The following is a 23,362-nucleotide window of genomic DNA, read 5'->3' as shown; positions in this document are numbered from 1 at the left end:
TTTCACTTGCGCATAAGCACAAGCATAATCTGATAGTAGGCAGACGCAGTAAGATGCTGATAATTAGCGCCTTTTGCTAGGAAATTGTCCCTCAAGCGACCTTACATGTCGAATATATCAAGCTCTGATACAGCCTCACTTTGACTATTGCAACATTGTTTGGGGAAACCGTGGGATAACTTTGCGAAATAAGTTACAAAAGCCACAAAATAGAGTAGCCCGTGTTTTGACCTACTCAAACTGTGACGTAGATGCTGGCCACCTGTGCAAACTTCTCGGATGGAAAAATCTAGCATGCCAGCGGCAAATTCAAAGAGCTACGATGGTTTACAAGTCTCTGCACGGGTCGGCTTCAGAATATCTCAGTTCTAAATTCTAGAGGCGAGACACCGCGTATAACCTAAAGGACTCTAAGAATAAACTCAATGTTCCATTGCAGCGCACAAGCTATTATAAGAATAGCTTCAGCTATTGCTGTGCCATTCTTTGAACAGCCTTCCTTGCGACTTAAATTAAGAGAAGCAGAGTCCTTGAAGTAATTTAAACGCCTACTCAAAGGAAATGTATAAAGCGCGGCATTCGTGGAAAGTCGCTTTTTTATTTAAATATTTTTAATATATTAGACGTTAGGCAGTAAATTGATTAGGTACTTTTAAGCTGACGAATTTTTACCTTGCTTAAATAAAGATTATGTATGTTGTTTAGCAGCTCTCTACTGCTTCTACGTATTCTTATGATTATGCTTATTCCTCCGTACAAACCAGCCTTAAAAGTCGGTAGCTGAGTTGGATTTTGCGAGCGAGTGCGAGAGAAGTGAGCCGCAACTATCCCTATCTGGTTGGCTAAAGGTATTTGTTTCTAAAGAAAATGTTAGAAAGCGTGAGCGCGGCAGTCAAGTGAAGCAGCTAGCTCTCCACCCTCTAGATAGCAAGTGGATTTATTAGAAGTGTTATCCAAGAAAACGAAAGTCGTACGACTCAGTAAATCGATTGTTAGAGTAGTCGTTAGTTAGTTAGTAGTTGGAAATATCTCAGATCTCAGCTCTCGGTGGAAAATTGACAGTATAAATTTTGACCAATTCTCAGCTATCGTCATTTGAACCCCATTCACACCCCCAATACAGAATCATCAGGCATTACAAAGCCGTCCAGACCGTCTAGAATGCGTCGTCTCAATGTTCCCATCGTTCTAATCTTAACTTGTAGATTATGGCATTTATGGAATCAGCTTCCTTTGTATGACTTGTGTATTAAATGATCGTCGAATTTGAGAGATTTTCGCAAGAAGTTGTAATCTTTCGATTTTTCTGACTTAATGGCCAACTGTAAATATTCTAATTTTGGGGCTGGGAACGTAGTTTCTTATGTTCAATTTGTTGTATATCTACCGAGTTTTTTATGCTGGTAGCGTTCGTGAGTAAAGGACTTATTTTACTGATTTATTTTACTGATTTATTTTACTGATATTTATATTTCAATACTTTTAACATATTCTATATCATGATGTGATTAATATTTTCTTACATTATTTTCTTCTAATTTTGTGTTATTTTTCTCGTAGCTATATATTGTAAAGCGTTTTATACATCATGAGCCCCTAGATATGGAGGGCAACCTCATCCCACGATTTGAGTTTAATAAATTGTATCGTATCTTGTCTGATCCTGGCTTAAGGACGTTCGCGCGTTACTGTGCATCCTTTCTGCGCACGAAATTCATGTCCCAACATCACACCACGTCATAAATCAAGCGCGCGCGCTAAGGAAGAAATAGAAGCAAGTGTAGGACTTTGCAGCGGGTGCGCAAACTTCGCCAGCAATTTACTCTTTTGGATACTCGGTGACCCCCATTCTTCTTTCATTTTGGTTTCATTTTTCATTTTTCTTTGGCATCACGACACGCGGCTCGAAAACGAGCACAGCGCATGACCGCCATTTTATTGGCTTTTTGGCAAAAGGTGACCTTTATCTTACTTCATGATAAGTTTTAAAGAAATATATTCGTGGGAACATTTTGGGCGCGAACGCCCTTAAACAAGGGCTCATTTTTCCCGTTTCGGCTAATTAGTATTTATTCAGCAAGTTGTCGTGCAAGACTTCCTATCTAGATAAATTAGAAATAGGACTGAGTTCTAATTTTCCAAGCAGCATACAATCCCTGCAGATTTCACGCTCAATAAGACATTTTGTTAGACTAACTAGTAATGTAATTTTTTTTTTCTAGATGGAAACTTCTTTCATACTGTGCCTTGTTCTCCTTGTTGGAGTTGTCAGCAGTGCTCCTGCAAACAAGAAAAAGTTCCAGCACGCCTTGAGTTCCCCTTGGTCACGTACCGTGATGCGAGCTGGTCAATACCAAGACCCACATGCTAGTCCCAATTGTTGCAGCCGCCTACCATTTAACTGCGTCTGTTGTCTAAGTCTTTGCGGACAATAAATACGGGAATTGATGCTGTTATGCTATTCGTCATCAAAATGTTGAACGCTTTTAATTATAAGGGGCATTTAAGTATTTTATCTCAGCTCTTTGGTCTTTGTGGAGAGCAGTTTTCTTGTTTTCAACCCAAGTGTTTAAATAAAAGAAGGGGAGAAATGGCGATGTCGAGCAGGGCTGTGATTTAGACATGACTTTTAAAAAATCTCGTTAGTTATGTCACTTCATATAGAAAATGCCTCCCTCTTTCCATGAAACGTGAAATGTCTATTTTATTTTCATGACAGGATGTGAAAGAACGTTTTTATTTTCCATGAAACATGACCTAGACCCCGTTTACCACCCTCGAGACCTGGCTAAGGCAGTTTGGAGCTTGCGGAAACGCCATCGGCTGGAAGAAGATTATTTAAAGAAAGTTCCAGCTTTTCTAACGGCAAATACTCGCGCATGCCTGCACGAGTTCTCTGCAAATTGAAGTGGCAACATAAATCAAGATGACATCATGCTGCTTCGCAACTTCGCTGACCGTTGGCTCGATGAACTTCTCAGAAAAGACACTTCGACTACTCACTTCGACTTAGTTTACCTTCTCTCTATCCCCCAACCCCCCACCCCCACCCCTCTCTTCAATAGCCCAATAGAGGGAGGGGGAGAGAGGAGAGGTGACAATTTGACCATGTGGGAAAGATATGGGGAAATATGAAGAATTTGTCTCGAAATCGTTCACTGGAGGGTTGTGTAGGAGGCAACACCGTTTTTTGTAAAGTTACTTTTGAAGAAACGCTTACATAGCTTCGAGTACTATATTTGAAGGTACTGTTGATACGGAGTTCAAGAGACTATCGCGCACTCGCGGGAAGCACAAGGTGCTTAAATTTTTTTTTTTCCAAAGTTAGTGATTCCCAATTAAAAATTCTGTTTACCATCCCGCTCTCTTTGTTACACAGAGTGATTGACAGCAGGGAGAACCTCCCCTGGAAAGGAGCAAAAGTACAAAGTTTAGTAAATATATGTTATTTGCCGGCTGGCAGGTCCGTATAGTGCCTGAAAAACTCTGACCAAGGTCTTAAAAAGCTGCCCGGGGCTGCAGGCCTAAGGAAGCATTTTAAGTCCGAGGTCACGGCTTTTCACTATACGGACCGATCAACTCCAGGTAATTATATGTAGATATCGCAAAGCGCGGGAAAATGTGAGTGAGCGAGACATGATTGGTTTTGGTTTTACTTCTGATTGGATGAAAAAGTAGCGCGGGTTTTTTAAGCTTATCGTGTTGCGTAGCTAATGCGAAAGCAATTATTTTCCAACATTAAAATGGTAACCGCCGTATTGTTCAGCTAAATTATCCAGTAAGCGAACGGGACTTTGAACGCGATGCTTAACGAGTTTGCCAAGCAGAGAGGTCTCTGAAGAGTCCCTTGGCCAGGATGAAACGAAAGCGCTGCTTCAGACTAGCCACGAACAATGCATCATTACAAGTAACTGCCAAATTTTATTGTCAAACTAGTCAGTTTTCACTTTCTTTTTCCCGATTTTCGATTTTATTTTCGTAAAATTCTATCAGAATTTTCGTGATAGTAACACTCCAAGCTGCTTCTTCGGTATCAACATCGCCAGTTCCCGAGCCGAGACTTGAGCCGCCGACGTGAACTCCCAGGGAATTCTGGGAGCATATCATTCTCAGGGTCTCAGGGACCACAAACAGTTCACCGTAAAGGATTTTGAGGGACAAGTCGCATGCAAGAAAAAAAATAGCTAGCTGACACGATGGGACTTGCCCTACTACTAGCTGCAGGGATTAGTCGTAGAGACTCGTCTCCTTGTGTGTGTCGACCTTCAAACCGGAACACTACTTTGAATGGAATTAATTTGGTGAGTTGAGTTTGTTGTCGGTTCTCGTCCACGCTCCGAGGTTTTCTTTCCGGGTTATCAGGTTTTCCTTTCTCCACAAAAATATAGCAATATCTTTATTTCTAATAATACAAGAAGAAAGTACAAAAGTACAAAGTACAAAACCACTCGATCCTAACACTTTTCAGTATGCTTGAGTTCAATAGATTTAAGTTTTCTCTTTACAGCGAGGATATAATGTCTTAACTCGCGTTCCGAATATACAACAGGAAACTTGCTGCAGAGCACACCGAGATTCCTTATGGCTTCCTTCAGGCAGGTTATGTTATAACTTATTGGATCTAGGATGTTGGGATGACTAAAAATGATTGGAAAAACACCCTCGCAAATCACATGGAGATCCTGGAGCCCTAACAGAGATTTACAAGTGCCTGACTTCGTGTCACAGTCTGACCAACAAGATTCGGAACTACCAACAAAACAGTCCAGATCGGATACACATTTTTTCTGCTTAAGAAGGGTTTGTAACAAGACATGAGGGTATGTCAGATCAAGGTCTATGAGTTTTACCGTTGATGTGTTGGTAATTCCATAATTTCCCAGATGTAAATCACATGACTGTGTCAAGCCATATGGAGTTACTGACACGTCTAATGTTGCATCTAGAATTGAATATGCAAAGCCGAATTTTTCACGTCTACTAGTAGTGTGCACCTGAAAAAAGGTGCTTAACATGGGGTAATCTGTAACAGTAAGCAGATGGTCAAAAATGGCGCTAAAGTATAGGACACAAAGAGTTCCGGCATTTAAAACTCTTCCTAGGTTGTCATTAAACAAGTTTTGGAGCGGCTCAAATCCATCAGGAAGGAATGCAAGATCTACAAGCTCCCAAGTGTCTCTAAACACATTAGAGGCAACAAAAGGCACTTTTTCCACCACGTACAATCCACCACAATACCCATAGAAATCCACGGTGTGCTTGCTTTCATTTAAGGTCATCAACATCATAGCTTCCATTTGTTGTAGTAATGAAATGAAAGTCCTGGCTTCGGCCGCTGTAACTGACCCATCACTGTTTCCATCGCCAAGTAACAGCAAACGAGATACGAGTTTCTTACATTGACTGCAATTGCCAAACAAGGTATTCACCCTGGAAGAGACGTCATTTTGATAAGATGGCGCAACGTCACTATTCGTTATTTTCTGTCGTTCTTGAAACTCCTCGAACCAACTCGTGTTGACTTTCAAGATAACGCTCTTCCCGTGCCATGTTCCGTCATAAATCTTCTTGTCAGGCACTGTTGTGAGACACTTTCCAAGGTGAATGTTGTTCTGTTCACAAAGATCGGAGCACAGTGGTCCTGACACGTGACCTTCGTCATAAGCTGAGCACTGAAACAGTGACAAGGGCAAAAGTCAATTCAGCTAACGAACAAACGGGCGTCTTTTGTTGTAGCTTAAAACTAAAATTCCTGTTAGTTAAAAGTGATGATGTTGCACGATTTTAAATTTGACTATAATTCATCACTGAATCGTTTGCGATAATGGTTGAGTGTTGGACCTGTTAATAAAACCACGTTACGTAATTCAATATAGCTGAGATCTTATTGGCTACGATTTGAGCCATCTATCTATCGATAGTAAGCCCTAGGAGAAAGGGAAGTGCGCTCTCAGTTTTTGTCGTATATTGAGAGCCATCACGCGGTACAGTTGCATTATGCCAAAAGAAATGATAAGATATCTGAATTTTACATTCTTATAATATTATCCTACGAAACAAATACTGTCAATCAGCACATGACTTTTGTGAAAAAGGCGGCAAAAGAATGGTTACTCACATTACTTAACTTCGATCTCAGGCTCTCTCTTCCTGTCGCCTCCTGGAGCGAGAGCCAGTCTCTCTCTTACGCTCTAGAGGTTTGGTAGAAGAGAGAGCCTGGGAACGAGGTCACGAATCACTCGGTACAAAGGAGAATTAGAGAGCCACCGGCTCTTACCAGCTGATTAATAACAGAAGATAGGTTACACTTTGAATGTCTGCGAAATATAAGTGGTATAGCACAGATTGTAACAATCATTGCAATGATGGTTTTCAGTTTCCATCCAGCCATGATGATGAACTGATAATATGTAGTGTACACCACACCTGTAGAAAAAAAAAAAAAAAAATTAAGGCTCTATGTCACACTTGTGCCTTACCATATAATTTCCTGAAAGAATCACCTCGTTTGACTGCAGAACGACAATGCCTTTTAAAACTAAATGAAGTGATAGCTAAGGGCGACCACCGAGTATGCCAAAACAGGTGTTTTAGACGACCGATTAAGCTTGGGTTTGAATGGCCTCCTAGAGCCGTGGAAAACGCAGGTATCGAATGAGGGATCCAAAAACTGAATCGCTCTCTGCATTTATACATGTAATGAAAAGTTGAGCGTCGAAAATATCTCTTGCATGAAATCCACGCTGTTTTCTCGGCGAGCTGAAGAGTGCTTTACTGAATATGATTGCTACGGTCTCTGCGACCGTTGTGATTGTATAGAAAGATTTATAGTATTGTTTTATGATATAACGAACTCACAATGCGCACATAACGCTCATAAACTGTGATGATATTCAATGTCTTTATAGCTTTATTTTAATAGTGTCCTGAAACAATAGTGTAGCGTTGTGGCATTATGTTAATCATTGTGAAGAGACCGTGAAAAGTTTGTAGCATAAATTACATTGCACAGAAATGAAACTATGAATAGAATGAGTTGATTTGATTTAGTGATGAGAGATGCAGATATATGCGACAATTAAGTCAAGTAAAGCCATTGTAAATGGTTTGAACTCAGGAGTATGAGTAGTTCGTCTTGTGTGATCATCGTCCGGGTGAGGATAACGAGTAAACCAACAACAATTCTTTTCAGAACGACCCCCACTCGGACGATCACTCAAGACGAACTCGTAAAGCCATTGTCATGATTGATTGGTGAGCGATACTTTCCACCAACGAGCGCGTATTGATGTCGCACTATAGTCTCTTGTAGAAGTTTGATACGTTTAGTTTGAAAATGAAGTGGAGAAATTCAGTATATATAAGTAACATACCTAATTGAACTTTATCCAGGTCAGTCGTCTAACAGATACCATGTGCAATATCATTCCTTGATAACATTTAGATTTGGAGCGCGACCGAGTGAATATCAAAATCATTATAATGGCAAAAGTCTTGAATTCCTCCCCGGGGGGTACTTTGGGAATTTCTGGGTAGGGATGTGCCGCTGGGACCCTGGAACCCTTAGCCTAAACCAGAGCTAGTTTAGCTGAATTTTGCTACCCTATACTAGAGTACACTACCCAAATCCCCCCATCTATCGACACTGTGGATGGGCTTATTTGCGTAAATTTAAACTTACCGATTTGATTTTTTTATATTTTTGAGTGGCAATTCCTGGTTTCCTTAGTCTAGATAAAATCTAGAACCAACTGGCCAGTTTCGTGAAAAATGATACGCTATTCTAGACCCAAACGCTCTGATTTATATACGCTATCCTAGGGTAAACTGCTTGAAAACCATACCCTTCACAGCGGCACATACCTATATAGCCCATATATGACAGTAACCCCCCCCCCGGAATTCATCACATTCAAAATCGTTGAAGCGTTCCTCCCACTGAATATTGAACAATATCGAGGCAGTGAAATTTGATTTCATTCTTTGTGTTAAATCTCTAGCGTTTCCATGGACACTTGCGCTTTTCTCGAACTTCTCCCAATAACAGAATAGAACCTAATAGAGGCAAGGCGCTTTGGATTGTGTGGGGGTTGAAATGAATAGATTAGGAACTGATTAGGAATTTGGGATTACAATCAATTATGAACAAGAATCAACAAGGATCTCACCCCCAGCGGGATATAAACTGGAATTTACAAGAAACATTAAGGATTGAAACGGTATTAAACAATGACTATTCCAGGACTATTCAGTTATTCTGACAGTACTCATGATTTGTTATATCACTTTGTTGCCAATATTTTTTCCCTAATTCTTTGCCAGCAATCATTATTTCCAAGTGGAAATATCCCTTTATAGTTTGAAGCCAGTATTCACTTTATACACACACCGACAGACATTAACTGAATCTCAGCATAAAGGAAACAAGGAAAGAAATAAACCTAAAATTTCAATAATAGCCCGAGCGACCGATTCTTCATGTAGGGACTATAGTGATAGGTAAATTATATCTCACCTTTATCCAGTTCTAACTAAATCTGGGAAGTTATACGATCACAGGGAAAGTGAAGAAAATCTACAAACTTCGCTCTTTGTCCACGTTGACTCTGTACACGCTAAACTAATGGAACTTTCCTTCGTCACGTGGTCGAGATGAGATCCTCCTCTGGTAACCCGGAGGGGAACCCCGAGGTAACCAAGTCAAAAGAAATTCGTAGCTGAAAGAAAGAAAGATGTGATGTTTATTTAGTTAAAGCTACACATAAATTTTAACTAGCAACGCATTTTAACGGTAACTTGAGTACCACAACAATCCGAAACGAACGACCCCTCCCGAAAGTTGTGATAACATTTCGCGGTTGTTAGCAAATCCCGAATGTAGCGATCGACCACAAACGCAACTTGACTAGTCACGAGAGACGATGGAAATATGAATACAACAAAACGATTTGTTATTTATTTCAGATGACTCTTGCTGTTCCAGAAAGAACATGTAACTCATGCAGTATTATCCATGTATACGTTCAACAATATTTATTCTTTATTGAACTGTAGCTTGTTCGGTCCGCGTATTGGACAATATTGATCTCGCTCTTTCCATAGTTATGCTCTTTCTTTTGCAAGTTTATGGACCATGACTGCGGCAAGGTTCACATGAACTGCAAAAGAAAACCTCGACCAATATTACTCCGATGCAGACCTCACGCTAGTTCAATAACATATATGTCAGTATAACCAAGAGATATTCTCTTGGTATAACACAGCAGCTCTAAGATGTTTCACTGGTTGTCAAAAACAGCACTTGATCTTCATAACTGTCCTTATTTGCTGCCGTTAGAATTCTCTGTTCTAACACTTTTCAGTGTGCTTGATTTCAATAGATTTAAGTCTCTTTTTCACAGTAAGTAGGTTCTGCCTTAACTCTTTCACTGAGTACACAACTGGTAACTTGCTGCAAAACACACCAAGCTCCTTTATAGCTTTCTCCAGGCAGGTAATGTTATAACCTTTTGGATGTAGAATGCTGGGACTTCTGAAAATGATCGGAAAAAGACCCTCACAAATCATGTGTACATCCTGGAGCCCTAACTGTGATTTGCAAGTGTCTGTCTCTTTGTCACAGTCTGACCAGCAATAATCAAATCTTCCCACAAAGCAGTCCAGATCGGATACGCATTTTTTCTCCTCAAGAAGGGTTCGCAAAAAGACATGAGGGTACAAAAGATCGAGGTCTATGAGTTTCACCGTTAATGTGTTGGTAATGCCATAATTTCCCAGATGTAAATCACATGACTGTGTCAAGCCATAAGGAGTTACTGACACCTCTAATGTTGCATCTAGCATCGAATATGCAAAGTCAAATTTTTCACGTTTACTCGAGACGTTTGTCTGAAAGGTGCTAAATATGGAGTACTCTGAAACAATCAGTGTATCATTGAAAATGGTACTAATGTATGAGAGAGAAAAAGCAGCAGAACTTAATATTTTTCCACCGTAGTAGTTTAGCAATCTTTTGAGCGGTTTTTCAAATTTATCTGGAAGGATAGGAAGTTCTACCAACTCCCAGCTGCCTCCAAACAAATCTGAAGTAACAAAGGGCACTTTTTCTACCATGTACAATCCACCACAATACCCATAGAAATCCACGGTGTGCTTGCTTTCATTTAAGGTCATTAACATCATAGGTTCTACGTGTCGCAGTAATGAAATGAAAGTCCTCGCCTCGGCAGCTGTAACTGACCCATCACTGTCTCCATCGCCAAGTGACAGCAAACGAGATACGAGTTTCTTGCATTGTGTGCAATTGCCAAACAAGGTATTCACCCTGGAAGAGACGTCATTTTGATAAAATGACGCAACGTCACTATCCGTTATTTTCTGTCGTTCTTGAAACTCCTCGAACCAACTCATGTTGACTTTCAAGATAACGCTCCTTCCGTGCCATTTTCCGTCATAAATCTTCTTGTCAGGCACTGTTGTGAGACACTTTCCAAGAATGATGTTGTTCTGCTTACAAAGATCGGAGCACAGTGGTCCTGACACGTGACCTTTCTCATAGGCTAAACACTGAAACAGTAACGAGACTGCAATTCAATTCACTACGGGAAGTCTTTGCATTACTACAAAATGCCTTAATTACCTAAGGAACGGCCCACTATTTTTTGGAGGTGGGGTGGGCGGGGGGAGGGGGGGAGGGGTGTTGGGCAATTTTTTGGGGCATGGAATATTTGTTCTCGTTGTTAGGTTACGTATGATTTTTTCTGGTGAGCAATAGCTTGTGCAATATATTTTTTTAACATCAAAAATAGGACCAGGATGGTAGAAAGCTTAGCCTTGTAAGCAAATGTAACATAAACAATTGTACAAATAACTGACGTACCTATGTGCAGTGAGTCCAGACTCTTACTTAACTATTGCTATTTTTGTCATTTTAAGTAATTTCAGTTGTAATATTTAATTTACTCAGACGATTATCTCAACAATTATGCAACTAGCTGAAGATGGAGATTTTTCTTTCCTTAAAATGACTAAACAAATCGCACAAAAACGCCACTGAAAACACTTCAATCATCCAAATCTGGTGGTAGTACTTACTAGCTCATTAAGGACACAAGACATGTTACACTTTAAATGCCTCTGAAGTATCATTTGTAGAAAACAGGCGGTAACAGCTGTTACAATGATAGCTTTTAATTTCCATCCAGCCATAATGTAGGATCGATCATTTACAGTCTAAGTCACACCTGTTGAAAGCAAAACTACTTTTAATATGATACTGGACGCAATTAAAGGCCTGGACCCACCGCGCAACCTTTCGTGCAATATTTGGCTTAACATTTTCGGTTCGCTATAGTTTATCCACCCCTGCGTAGCCAGTTAAAATGCAGGATTTGCATTAGTCCACTAGTTGGGTGATACTAAAATCGATTATGGCTCCTGATTTTACTTAGCTTCCGCAATACTGCGTGCTATAATGGCTGTTTCCCTCTGTGAGGCGCGCCTGCGGGGAATTATGGTAGTTGTATTTATCAAATCCAGTCTAGGGCTTTCCACAAGTTGCTCGAGATTTCCTAAAATGTTGCCCGTAATTTGTCAAAAAGTTGCTCAAAAGTTGCTTTTTGTACGAAAATTGCTCAAAAGTTGCTCCTCAAAAAAGCAACAAAAAAAGTTTTGTTGCTCTCTTCCTTTATTTGTTCTGATGCAAAAGTACAACAAAAGTAAGATTTCTAAGCATTTTTGTGCAATTTTGCGGCATAACCAGCGTTGCTAATAAATTTGTCCTCAATTAAAACCAAAAATGTATGAGTAAAGACTACGCATCAATATCAATATTAATCTTGTAAAAGTTCTTCACCTGAGACACTCGAGTCAGTCGAGTGTGAATCTTCGTCCGCCTTTTTGAATTAAAAAAGAAAACGCTGACCTAGCAGCCCGGCTGCATACATCCTGCACCCATGATCTACCCAACGGGGGAGGGGAATCTGGCTTCTTTTTCACAGGAAATTAATAAATTGTCTACTAAAACATTGTGAAATATATATTAATATGGAAGAGGGAAAGGGCCATTTCAGGTTTGGACACAGCATTCAATTTACGCGTAATGTTGCACCGTGTCCTCGCCGTGGCGGGTCACACTGGGTTCGCGTAATGTTAAATAAGGTACAACTGTCAACGATTACTACGTAATGACGCACGCGACAAGGGTGAAATCGACTTTGTTTGGACATTCGCAATGTAACCTGGATAGGAATTTCACAGGTAAGAATTAAGTATTTATTTTATCTCTTTGATTAAGAAATATTCGCTGTGTCTCCGCTTACCCGACTTGGTCTCGAGGTTACGTTTTGCGTTTTTTTTTTTACCAGTTTCGCCTTGAAACAGAAGAGAAAATACGAAGCCGTACATTACTGCGCTGATTATACCTTATATCATTTGTCCTCTCTAGGTATGAGATAATATAACAGGGGACGTTTGTGGACCAGAATCACTCTTAGGCATGGCAGAGACAAATATTACAGTATTCTACGCAGAGCCTGCATTTTAGAGGAGAAGATCCTGCAACGATGGTCTTCCTTGATAGCGAATCTCCTAGCGCCAAATGTCTTCTGCTTTTCGTTTACAAGCAAAGGACTCTACCTGATTCTAGTGTTGGGATCTTCCCAGCCGAGAGACTCCTGCTGCATGCATATGTAAAGAGCGCTGCCTTTTTGCCCGCTGCCCTGGGAAGATCCTAACGCTAACTCAGACTTGTGTGGAATTTAACTAACTTAGCGACAAATGAGCGTTCGGAAAAAGGTCGGCAACTCCATACGCCCAAACGATAAAAAAAAATACAGCTTGTGATTCTGAGAGACCACAGCGTTAAGTTAGGTTCGCGACCAGTTTTGTTTGCTGAGACAAAGGGCATCAACTGACAACATTATATTTTAATAGCAGCATCATGGATTGCTGTTGGTGTGTTTTAATATGAAGTTAACTTGAAAGAATTGCTAGTTGTAGTCGAAAATAAAGCCAGTAAGGAGAGTCATGATCAGTACAAGCGTTTAAACTATTGTTTTGTCGAAGGTCGCTTTTTATCATTACTTAGTAACCCCTCTAATCTCGATTTCTTTCACGTAAACGAAAAGAACAGTTATTCCTCACTCTAGCACGATCCTGATGCCAGGATCTTCAGTCCTTACACCAAGAAAACAGGTCATTAGACTGACAGAGAATGGAAAATTCATTTAGAACACAGAGAAGAAAACAAATTGAAAACTCACTCCCACTTCAGTTTGCATGCATAATACACCTGACTAACATTGTCATTAAACATCGTTGATTTTGATGGAAAATTTGTGAATACGTTAAGTTGATCTGATTAATTGATAAAAATGACACACCTTTAACTTCATATTGGTGTTAGGGGTCAGAACAGACACCATAGGCAGACGTACCCACCTTTGGTATTCCGATCTGAAACAGCAATCGTGCATGTGCTTGCAACATTATATCTCATTATATTCGCAAACGGTGTTGAATTAATTGTCTAGGAAAACAGTAAAAACCAGTCAAGCATTCCTTCAGATAACATAGGACTGAAATTTGATTTCATTCTATGTGTCAAACTTCTAGCTATGGGCCGTCAGTCTATTGAACTGATTAACAAAAAAATGCTTGCGTATTTGAACATACTCACAGCCCACCTCGAACATATGATTTCTAGCCTATAGTTTGCTCCCCTGTCAGCTTTCAAAATTCTTGGGAAATAATAAAAAATTCAATATTCCAGCGCATTATGAAGCCAGCATTCAGATAAAACACACTCAGAATGACATTATAGATGTTACTAACCGAACCTCTGTTCAGGATAAGGCAAGTGAACATAACTCTAATATAAAAAGAAATAAACTGATTTTATCAAAAGGGGCAGTACTATCAATTCCTCACGTAGGTAACTAGATAGATGTAGACTTAACACTGAAAAATGAAAGACAAAACAATAGATAACTGCTGGATTTACCTTTGAACCAGATGATTTGAAGAAGTTTAAATGAAGTTCATCAGCGCAAGTCAAGACTAGTACTGAACCAATAGAATGGAAAATATTTGTGTGCCATGTGGTTAAAGTACAGGTATAACCAAGAAGGTAACCCGGAAGGTAACATGGCATAGACAAGTCGCAGCTGAACGGTACGTACAAGGACGAGGAGTTCGGTTAAATCTACACGTGGTATGCACGCTAAAAGAAAACAAATGTCCGCGCCGTAGGAAAAACTGATTTGAATGTTGTCACGGTGTGGTAATATTGTTAGATGAACATAATTTCAGCGGTTCTAAGTCAACATGCACGGTAACGCTTATTGTAAATCAGACCTTACAGGGACCCTCCCTCAGGCATTAGTGTACCAGTTTTCAGGTAGGCTTTTAACTTATTTACTCTCACTTCTTTCGTTCCTTTTAGACAACATTATCTTCAACTACAATTGCCATGTTACTACACCTCGCTTCGGTTGCTAATAAGCAATTAAAAAAAAAACTGATGAAACCGGCGGAATTGGGGTTGACCTGTGGAGGATATATTACATATGTGGTAGACCTAAGGTGCCTTTTCGGAGGCCTTCTTACAGCCTGGTTGCTGTAAGGGTCGGCCCTAATGCCGCTAGTTGCAATAGCCTTGGGTGACTCTTGTAGCCGATCACCACTCCCCTCTACTCCACCGCGTGTGACCCTCAGCATTTTATCAGGTTGCCCTCCGTAATTTGCTGGTGCCTTTTACACACCTGGGTGGAGAGGCACTGTGAGAGTGAAGTGCCTTGCCCAAGAACACAACACAATGATCCCAACCAGGACTTGAACCACCAAACCACCAACCCCCCGAGGCAACTTTATCGAGCGTTTATATGTGAAAACGTAGTCCCTGAGAGTTGTCCAGGTTAGGCAAGCCAAAGCGTTTATATGAAGAAAAGTTGTCCCGCTTCCCAGGGTTACCCTAGCTCCCGAGGCGAGACAATTCGCCCACCCGACTGGAGTCCCGTTCTCGGCGAGATGTGATCAGACTATTCTTTCCGAGAGAATAAACATGGGAAAAGTAAGAGCCTCCCAAGGAACCGAATTGGTGAAAAAATAACGCAAACTTGACTTGACAGCTTCAACAGAGCTGTATTTTCTTTCACACAAAACTATTTTTTCACTTTTTAAATCAAAAATGTACTAAAATGACATTGCATGAAATGATATGTACAATGGTTGGCTAAACCGTAGTATATCTGCCTCTCACACAAGCGCAGCCGCTCACAAGCGATATAAAATTGCGATCATGCTACTAGAGCATGGTGAGATTGTACAAAACCAGTGAATACCGTTTTCCTTACGTTCTACATGTAACTCGAGATATCCTACATTTACTGGTTTGGTGTGTAGTAAAACAAGCATTCATTACAGTGTGAACAAACAACGGAGAATGTTTACCGTCCTCGTCGCTTCACGGATTGGTAAATATCTTTGGTTATTCACTCCCACTGTGATGAATTTATTGAACATTATTGAATGTGGCACTTGGAAACTTTGCTCAACTATACATAGCATGTACTGTGCAAGTTAGGTTCTCGGGAAATAATACAAATGAAAAAGACGCTTCTGCGAAAAAACTAACTGAAACCCATTAGACTCTTTTGAGTATGGAGACATGTAGAAGTCGCCATGTGCTGTTTTGACTGTAGAATGCCAAGAGAGGGCGAGGCGTAACAAAGCTACTTTCACCATATAAGCCTTATCCCTCAAGTTATTTTTAGGTATGGACCAGGTTGTTCAAAGCCCGATTAAGCTAACCCGGGATTAGCGAGAATTATGATTTCAGTTTTGTAACTTTTCGGTTAGATTTTCTGTTTATAGTGATTGTTGTCCTTCAGTTTTGAGCTGGAGTAATCTCAAACTACAAAAAAAAATAAGAAGTGAAAAACATTTTTATAGAAGAAAAATTCATACTTCAGTTAACTTTTAATCCTGGTTTAGAACAACCTGGCCCTGGTAACCAGTTCTTCTTTAAATATACATCTGACTGGTATCTAGCATCATTCCTAGACGTAAGTTGCTTGCTTGGCTTGCCTCAAGGGAGGCGAGTCCCAAATCGCCGAGCTTGTGCGTTGATGAAACCGCTTATTCTTGTCGCATTTCGTGAAAATTTTTCCCAAATCCGGGGCAGGAACACTATCGAAAATACTGTTCACGTCGATTTTCGAATACTCTTGGTGGAAAATGGCGGCTTTCAGAGCTGCTGGCCGCGCCCACGAAGGAATCTTCTTTCGCGGATTGTCCTCGTCGTCGGTTGAGTCGTCGCTCTGTAGATCAGCAATGTTGTAGTTCTCTTGTGAGGCCGGCTTTCGCATCCTTACTGGAGGTGGGGTCATTTCGTACGAGTCGCAGGTTGTAGTAGACTGGACCTTTTTGCCTTCTTCGGCTAGCTGTCGCTCCTCAAGAACCCGTTTTCTTTCTTCGTCCATCTGTTCCTGTCGTTTCTTCTCGCGTATCGCTGCCTCCCGTTCTTCTTTCAGCCTTCTCTCCCTGTCCTGGCGTTCTTTGTCCTCTCTGGCACGCTGTTCTCTCTCGCGTCGCGCGTGTTCTTCTTTCTCACGGATAAGCTGCGCTATTCTTGCCCGCTCTCTCTCCTCTCTTTCTTTGTCTTCTTGCGCTTTTCTCTCGCGTTCAATTCTCAGCTTTTCCTCTCGCAATTTTCTTTCCTTTTCCTCTTTTTCACGGAGCCGTTTTTCTTTCTCTTCAATCACCTTTAGCTTCCTTTGTTTCTCCAACTCTCGTTCTTTCTCCAGTTCTTTCTCTCTGTGTTCTTGGTGACGTTTAGCCTCAGCAATCTTCCTCTGCCTCTCCTGCTCTTCTAACTCTTGTTTCTTCTGGAGCATTTCACGCTGTCGTTTTTCCTCTTCCTCTTGTTCCAGTTTTTTCTGTAGTCTAGCAGCCTCTTCTTGTCTTCTCCTTGCTTCTATTTCAGCTCTTTTCTGGTTTCGCTGTTTCTTTTTGTCTTCGTCTTCCTTCTCTTTGAGTTTCTTGGCTTTTTCCTCAATGACCTGCCGCTGGTCCTGAGTCTGCCGCTTTTTCTCTTCCAGCGCCTGACGTTTCGCTTCTCGTTGTTCGGCCGCCTTTTTGGCGCGTTCCTCTCTTCTCCTACATGTAAAACAACAAAGTTGACGAAGAAATTTAATCAGCCAGTGTAACAATCTTGGATAACTGTTGACGGCAAAACTGTCTTAAAGCTTTCTTGTTGTGACGGTCGTAAAAACAAACCAAAAATGCAAATCACGCAAACTTGGGAGAAATATATGTAACAAGGAAGCACTACCAGGTAAATTAACCGCGGGAAAACCAAATAAGCTAAGTTACACATCAAATGGATGTTCCTCACTGGTTGAAAAACAACCTTTTTGTCCTGATTGGTTAGACACCCTATACAAGTAATACCTAACTTCGCTAATGCCAAACCCACATCAATTACTTCTGGTCCTCATAGTTCACTAAAAACCGCCCCGAGTTTATAGAAATAACTCTAGGCCTGCATACAAAGAGGCTCCTAACTACGGTCTCATCCCGGTACTTATTTAAGCTAAAGGGGTCACTGCGCTAACCATTTAATACATGTAGGTCACGGAACCTTTCACGCCCCTAATTAAACCACAAAGGATGAGAATGCATGTAGTTAATCCACGCACCTTTTCCGTTCCTCGATTTCTCGCTGTTTCTGCATCTCGAGTTGTTCTCTTCGCTCTTTCTCCTTTTCTTCCTTTTCTTTCAATGCAATGCGCAGTTGCTTTTTCTTTTCCTGGACAAATATAGATAGTACACTTACGAACAATGGCATTGAAACTTCTAAATCTAGACACTTTAGATCTCAGTTCATAACTCATAAGGCAAGCACATGAAAGTCTGTCGACTCTATCCTTTCTGTCCAATAAACAGTAAACTTAAGCACGACTTTAACATAATAATTTAACGCTTTTTTTTTTCACTGCTTCCTTAAGCTCATCAGGACTGATTGAACAAAAGTCTAACATAAGTGAACTATCTAATCATGGTGGACAAAACTTATCAATCACTGTTCAGATATGAGAACTAGCTGTAAAATTTCAAAATCAGATTAAAAATTTGAAACCCTTTTCGATATCAGCTTTTACTAGTTGTAAAAGTCTGGGGTCTGGACTTAAGTCTTCTGCTTCAGACAAAATGCGTCATTTTAGAATACAGTGTATACCATAATAGCAGCAGACCAAATGAATGCAATAGTATACACTACTTTAGGTTCAATTTCCACCCTACTCTGGGGTCTGGTCTTTAGGGAAAGTGAGAGCCCGTTTTATTTGCCAAAAATTGACTGATAATGAAGTCTAAAATTTTTGGTGCAATGAAACAGGTTACATATTTAGAAAACACTCAAGAAGCTGGCAAATCAGCTCTCAGCTGATGATTCACAAACTCCAGTGTTACTTCAGTCTGTAATGTTCTTGTTCACTGTGACCCTTTTCTTAATCACTCACCTCTGGATCAACCTTCTTGGGAGTGTTCCTCCTGATGAATGAATGGACGAGGGCAATGTTATTTGGTCTGGCCTGTTTATAACCAAGAAAAAAATACAATCATGTCACATGGTTTATCCACAATACAGTAATTAAAGGGTATTCAGGCTTTGCATTAGAAATTTAACATGTTGGTTTGAATTTTGAACAATTGATCTCAAAAATACAGTAGAATATAGGAAAGAAGAATGAAATCAACATTCCAATAGTGAATTAAATACATCCAAATACTTCTCCTACTGGAAAATCATGCTTAACTGATTTACTGGCTGTTGAAGTTTATGAAGCCAGACTTCAATGACAACCTACATTATATATTTATCTCCCAGGAAAATGAAGTCATTAAGCCCTGTTCAAATGGAAAATGCTTGGTGATCAAAACGTGATTGAACATTGTTTGGTGACCAAACATTTTCTTGTTTGGACCTTGTTTGATGGTGTTTGGCCACCAATCATTTCCCATTTAGACAGGGCTTACAGCATTTCTCTTTCAATACAATGTACCTTCTGTGATGGATTCGCGCCTTCTTGTGGAGGTAATGTTGTAGGTTCCTCTAAGATGCCTGCTGGGGCAACTTCTAATTCCTCGCAACTACCGTGTACAATTGGCACTGGCGAACTGGCATTGTCCACTGTGGGTGGATGTTCACTTCAGTTGCAATGAAAAAAAAATATTGTATCAAAATTTTGCATAGTGTTGGTGATAAGTTGCTAGAAATGACAAATGGTTTAGCTCATCTTAAACAATAATTTAAGACAAAGTTCTGTATTTTCTATCCTAGTCTCCTTGTGGTATTCATTATGCTATCCACTCTTCAGAAAATATTACTTTATCTTTAGTTACAGAGTAGATTATTACTTTATAGACTACTATGATTTGATTATAATTGGACACACTGGAAGAAAAAGATAACCAAGCCCTAAGCTGATACACTGTACATGCATATCACAGGATTTAGGATAATGATTAGGTTTACCACAGCTCCACATTAGCCTTAAAGGGCTGTTGCTCTTTTTTAACCTGCGTTAACAAATAAAGTATGTATATGTATGTATGTACTGAAGACACTGTTTCTTTTCAATACATACCTGCTTATCTTTGTGCACTTTGCATCTTCTGTCTCATCATCAGCTTCATTCTCCGATCCCCTGCAATCATGGAACACGTCTTCACTGTCATCCTCTGCAGGTTCTTCCATAATCCTCTCCACTGGAGCTTCTGCTTTGTCTTCAGCACTACTGCAACTGCTGGAGGAAGGAGCCTCTACTTTGTCATCAGCACTGCTGGAACTGCTAGAGGTAGTGGCAGAGCTTGCACCTGAGGTGCTGCTCTCGCTTGTCAAGTTATCAAAGAGGCGCACCCTAACATCCGCCAGGCTAGGATCTGGTGATCCATTGTCCCTGTACTTGTCAGCAGTGTTTATCTTCAATTCTGGCATAAGTTCAGACTGCGTCAACTTCAGCTTCACTGAGCTTTTGATAATGCTCTTCTTTCCTGGTGTTTTTGATTTGGTTACTGTCCTGTTGATAGATGGTCGTTTGTTCACAGGAGATATTAAGCAGTGACTTGATCTTTTGCTTTTCCTTCGCCATCCACTATTTCTCTGCATACTTTTCCTTCCAGACTTCACTCTAGGATCAGCTACTTCGATGTTTTCTTTATCCACTCCTACTTTAGATGCATCACCATTACCATCAATGGCATCATAGCCTGGTTCATTACCAGACACATTTTCCACTTCTCCATTTTCAAGTTCCTCTTTACTTTTAGATTCTGTTTGTTCATGGCTCTCAGTGCATTCCTGTGGTAGGATTGGTGTAGATGAACACACTGCAACAACATCTTTGTTGGTTTCCTCTTCAGGACGAGCACCATTTTCCTCCACTGCGATTTCATGTGATCCAAGATCTTGGTCAATATGGGGACTTGATGTTGTTTCTGATGCTGCTCTATTGCATGTAGTTTTAGTCAAGCCTGGTGACTGCAAGACTAAATTAATGGTTGCCTTACAGGTCTTGGCAGATTTAGGTGGTGACATGACATTTTCAACAACAAGTTCGGGGGTTTCTGGGACATGAGCTCTGTTTTCAGTCTCTTTCTTCTCATTGTCTACTGACTCCTCTTCATTTCTTGAATTCCTTGTGCTTCTCCTTTTAGGAATTTTGTCAAAAGGTGACGCAGGTTCTTGTTCCACAGCAACTGACACCATAATTTCTGCACAATCCTTCAATATTGTAGCTACATTTGACTTACTTTTCTTCTTTGCAGGTTTTGTTGGCAGTTCTTTGGTAGAGGAAACCTCTACAGTTTCTTTCTGAGGTTTCTTTCTAGTGTTCCTAGTTACTCTTTTGGAAGAAATTTCCTCATCAACAATTAATGAAGAAGAATCTGATCCATTTTCCTCTATCACTCTTGCCATCTCTGAGTTCTTCTTTCTTGAATTCCTGGCATTTCGTCTTGGTTTGTCATCCATGGAAGAAGAATCTGAAGTCTGGTCTTCAGCTGAACTTCCAACATCTGGCAAATTATTTTTTTGTGATCCTCTCTTTGGCTGCCTTCGTTTCGGCTGCTTTTTTTCATTTCGGCTTGCTCTACTTGCTCTTGTTGTTTTCTTGGCTCCATCTAGCTTACCTTCCTCATTTGTAACACTACAGTCCAGAAGCTCATTCTCATTAATAACCATAAGTGGTGATGAGTAACCTTGGGTCTTGTGAGCTTTTGCTCCTCTTTCTGTTTTGGATGCAGTGTCGTCACTGCTTTGTTCTTCATCACTCTCCTGGCGCTTCCTTTTCATTGATGGCGTCTTCGGAAGGAGAATGTTACTGTCACGCCTAACATAACAGAAAATACATGTATAACTTTAGAACATGTCGTTCTGCAGTACTAGACAAAATTAATGTAAGTTGACACCATCCTCATTAGTAAAGATATTCATTTGATGACGTCATTTCCCACTTTTTCATGGTTGATTGTGCAAACAGTCAGTCTATATAATAAAAAGAAAATTACACAGTGGACTAAAGGGGCTCAGCCACGGTATTTTGAGTTATTTTGGCCACATACAAAATTACCTTTAAACGGTAGGAAACCTCAAAATAACGGTTTAATAAGATAGAAAAACACCAAAGAGGTAATGATAAACCATAAAGGAACAAGGATGGCTAAGGATGGAGACGATTGACACGGATTACAAACAACGAATTTGAAAAATTGAGACTAAACTTTTCAATATGCGCAAACCGTGACTGAGCTCCTTTAAAGTTACAAATTTTATTTTGTCACATTAAAAACAATTTATTTCACTACTCGATAAAAAAATTTGATATCTTGTTTGTATAGTGATTTGTTCGGAGAGTTGGTTATATTAACCCACACATATAATTAACAACAATTATTCCATGAGCGTGCATTAAATATGAGATGATAGATAGTCAACGAGGTGTGTAACCCAGATTTGGCTGTAGTTATCTCATGTCCAACAAGCACGAGTGGAATAATTGTTTTATCAAGAATGTCCCCAAAACATAGAAAACTAAAAAATAATGTCCAAACTGATTATGCTTATGCTTACCATATTTGTAGAGCATGGTATACATGTAATTTCTCATATACCTTGATTGCTAAGCCTATAAAACTCTGGAATTGCATTATCCAATGATCCAGTTTATAATAACTAATAACAAATACACAACATAGAGCAATTTGTGTGTATCCTCTACTTTCTGTAAGACCTGGCACCAGTCAGAGTTCTGGCAGGTACATGTGATTGCTTTCTGTTGTGAATCACCAACTACATGTGCATGTATGTTGGCTCTTTTCAAAAATTGGCCCTCTAGGGAAACTTTTGTATGTCTTATTGCCCTTACATGTACATGTATTGATGGGTGCTTTACAGGGCAACTCCTTCTTTAAGTATTTTTGAAAACACTGGGATGACATTGTAGATCTTTCCCTTTTTATAACAGATAAAAATATTGATCTTTTGAAATCGTTGTTTTATTCAGTCTCTACACGACCCCTAAGACTGACAGCTTTGATTAATAAAGGTAGTATGTAGAAGTATACAGCTTATTATATACACCTGTACATGTCTGTAAATGTATGTTGTTCACCCTAGTTATACTTTCTGAGATCAGGCAACTTGATCAGTCACTTTACATGTAAGCTTATAATCAACAAGTTTGATATAATTTTGAATGACAGCTTTAAAGCGTACATGTAGTCGTAATTTTGCACAAATGCTATGTACGTATAAGCTTTATACCTGTAGTGTTGATATTCATATATACACATACGTTACTTGTACTAGCCCAATATTTTTACAACTCTCACCGTCCAAAGTGTTGTTTGGCTTCAGCTAAGATCTCATGAAGGTAGTTAAAGTCATCCTCCTCGATTTCTCTCTGGAACTTTGCTATCGCTTCTTCGGCTCGGAGATGCAAAGAAAACCCAAGTGGCAGTCTTTCCTTGGGGTCACAGGCGACGGCCATCTTGAATTCGCCCAGAACGAAGCTGGCAGTTGTCTTAAAATGGCTTCTTCCTGAGAAAATACTTTTTCAAATGATCATGTCCCTCAGTTAGCTTCTTAATTGTTAAAATCTCCTAAAAATATCCGCAACCTGCGAGAAATTTCACTCAAAACAACCCGTGCTGAATGAAAGAACTCGAGAACGATTTCTGGAAGTTTGAATTTACCGAAAACTGTTTTTGAGCCAATCAAATACCACTATTTCAAATTTTGAGCCAGCGATCTAGGTGGGGCAAGCTGAAGATTCCATACCCATGCGCAAACTTATGCAAA

General features: G+C 40.0%; 3 protein-coding genes and 1 long non-coding RNA gene across 5 annotated transcripts in view; 1 reads left to right on the top strand and 3 right to left on the bottom strand.

The window, feature by feature from the left end:
- Nucleotides 1-2,595, top strand: part of LOC149118388 (uncharacterized) — a 3,530-nt gene extending 935 nt beyond the window's left edge. Inside the window, exon 2 of the long non-coding RNA XR_016205496.1 lies at nucleotides 2,223-2,595. This is a non-coding gene — a long non-coding RNA (uncharacterized LOC149118388). The remainder of the gene's footprint in view (nucleotides 1-2,222) is intronic.
- A 1,788-nt stretch (nucleotides 2,596-4,383) lies between these two features.
- On the bottom strand, nucleotides 4,384-8,056 carry LOC110044727 (divergent protein kinase domain 1A-like). Of its 2 annotated transcripts, XM_089295376.1 has the most exons (3): nucleotides 7,374-8,056; nucleotides 6,278-6,426; nucleotides 4,384-5,672 (listed from the first exon to the last, which is right to left on the bottom strand). In XM_089295376.1, exons 2-3 carry the CDS (start codon nucleotides 6,389-6,391, stop codon nucleotides 4,455-4,457), a joined length of 1,332 nt encoding a protein of 443 aa, XP_089151502.1. In that variant the 5' UTR covers nucleotides 6,392-6,426; nucleotides 7,374-8,056; the 3' UTR covers nucleotides 4,384-4,454. The 2 variants fall into 2 exon arrangements, with proteins under 2 accessions (XP_089151502.1, XP_089151500.1); XM_089295374.1 differs by lacking the exon at nucleotides 7,374-8,056 and having other exon boundaries at nucleotides 6,278-6,486.
- A 1,292-nt stretch (nucleotides 8,057-9,348) lies between these two features.
- Nucleotides 9,349-11,369, bottom strand: LOC149118387 (divergent protein kinase domain 1A-like). The gene is made up of 2 exons (XM_089282574.1): nucleotides 11,095-11,369; nucleotides 9,349-10,566 (listed from the first exon to the last, which is right to left on the bottom strand). Exons 1-2 carry the CDS (start codon nucleotides 11,206-11,208, stop codon nucleotides 9,349-9,351), a joined length of 1,332 nt encoding a protein of 443 aa, XP_089138700.1. The 5' UTR covers nucleotides 11,209-11,369.
- A 3,752-nt stretch (nucleotides 11,370-15,121) lies between these two features.
- On the bottom strand, nucleotides 15,122-23,228 carry LOC110044866 (uncharacterized). The gene is made up of 6 exons (XM_020750443.2): nucleotides 22,894-23,228; nucleotides 19,650-21,392; nucleotides 19,065-19,209; nucleotides 18,522-18,593; nucleotides 17,700-17,809; nucleotides 15,122-17,157 (listed from the first exon to the last, which is right to left on the bottom strand). Exons 1-6 carry the CDS (start codon nucleotides 23,049-23,051, stop codon nucleotides 16,059-16,061), a joined length of 3,327 nt encoding a protein of 1,108 aa, XP_020606102.2. The 5' UTR covers nucleotides 23,052-23,228; the 3' UTR covers nucleotides 15,122-16,058.
- Nucleotides 23,229-23,362: the final 134 nt, after the last annotated feature.

This window comes from Orbicella faveolata, unplaced genomic scaffold (genome assembly GCF_042242905.1).
Source record: "Orbicella faveolata isolate gen_17 unplaced genomic scaffold, um_ofav_v1 contig_1, whole genome shotgun sequence".
In the NCBI taxonomy this organism is placed as follows: Eukaryota; Metazoa; Cnidaria; class Anthozoa; order Scleractinia; family Merulinidae; genus Orbicella; species Orbicella faveolata.
This window is presented reverse-complemented; position numbering and strand designations above follow the sequence as displayed.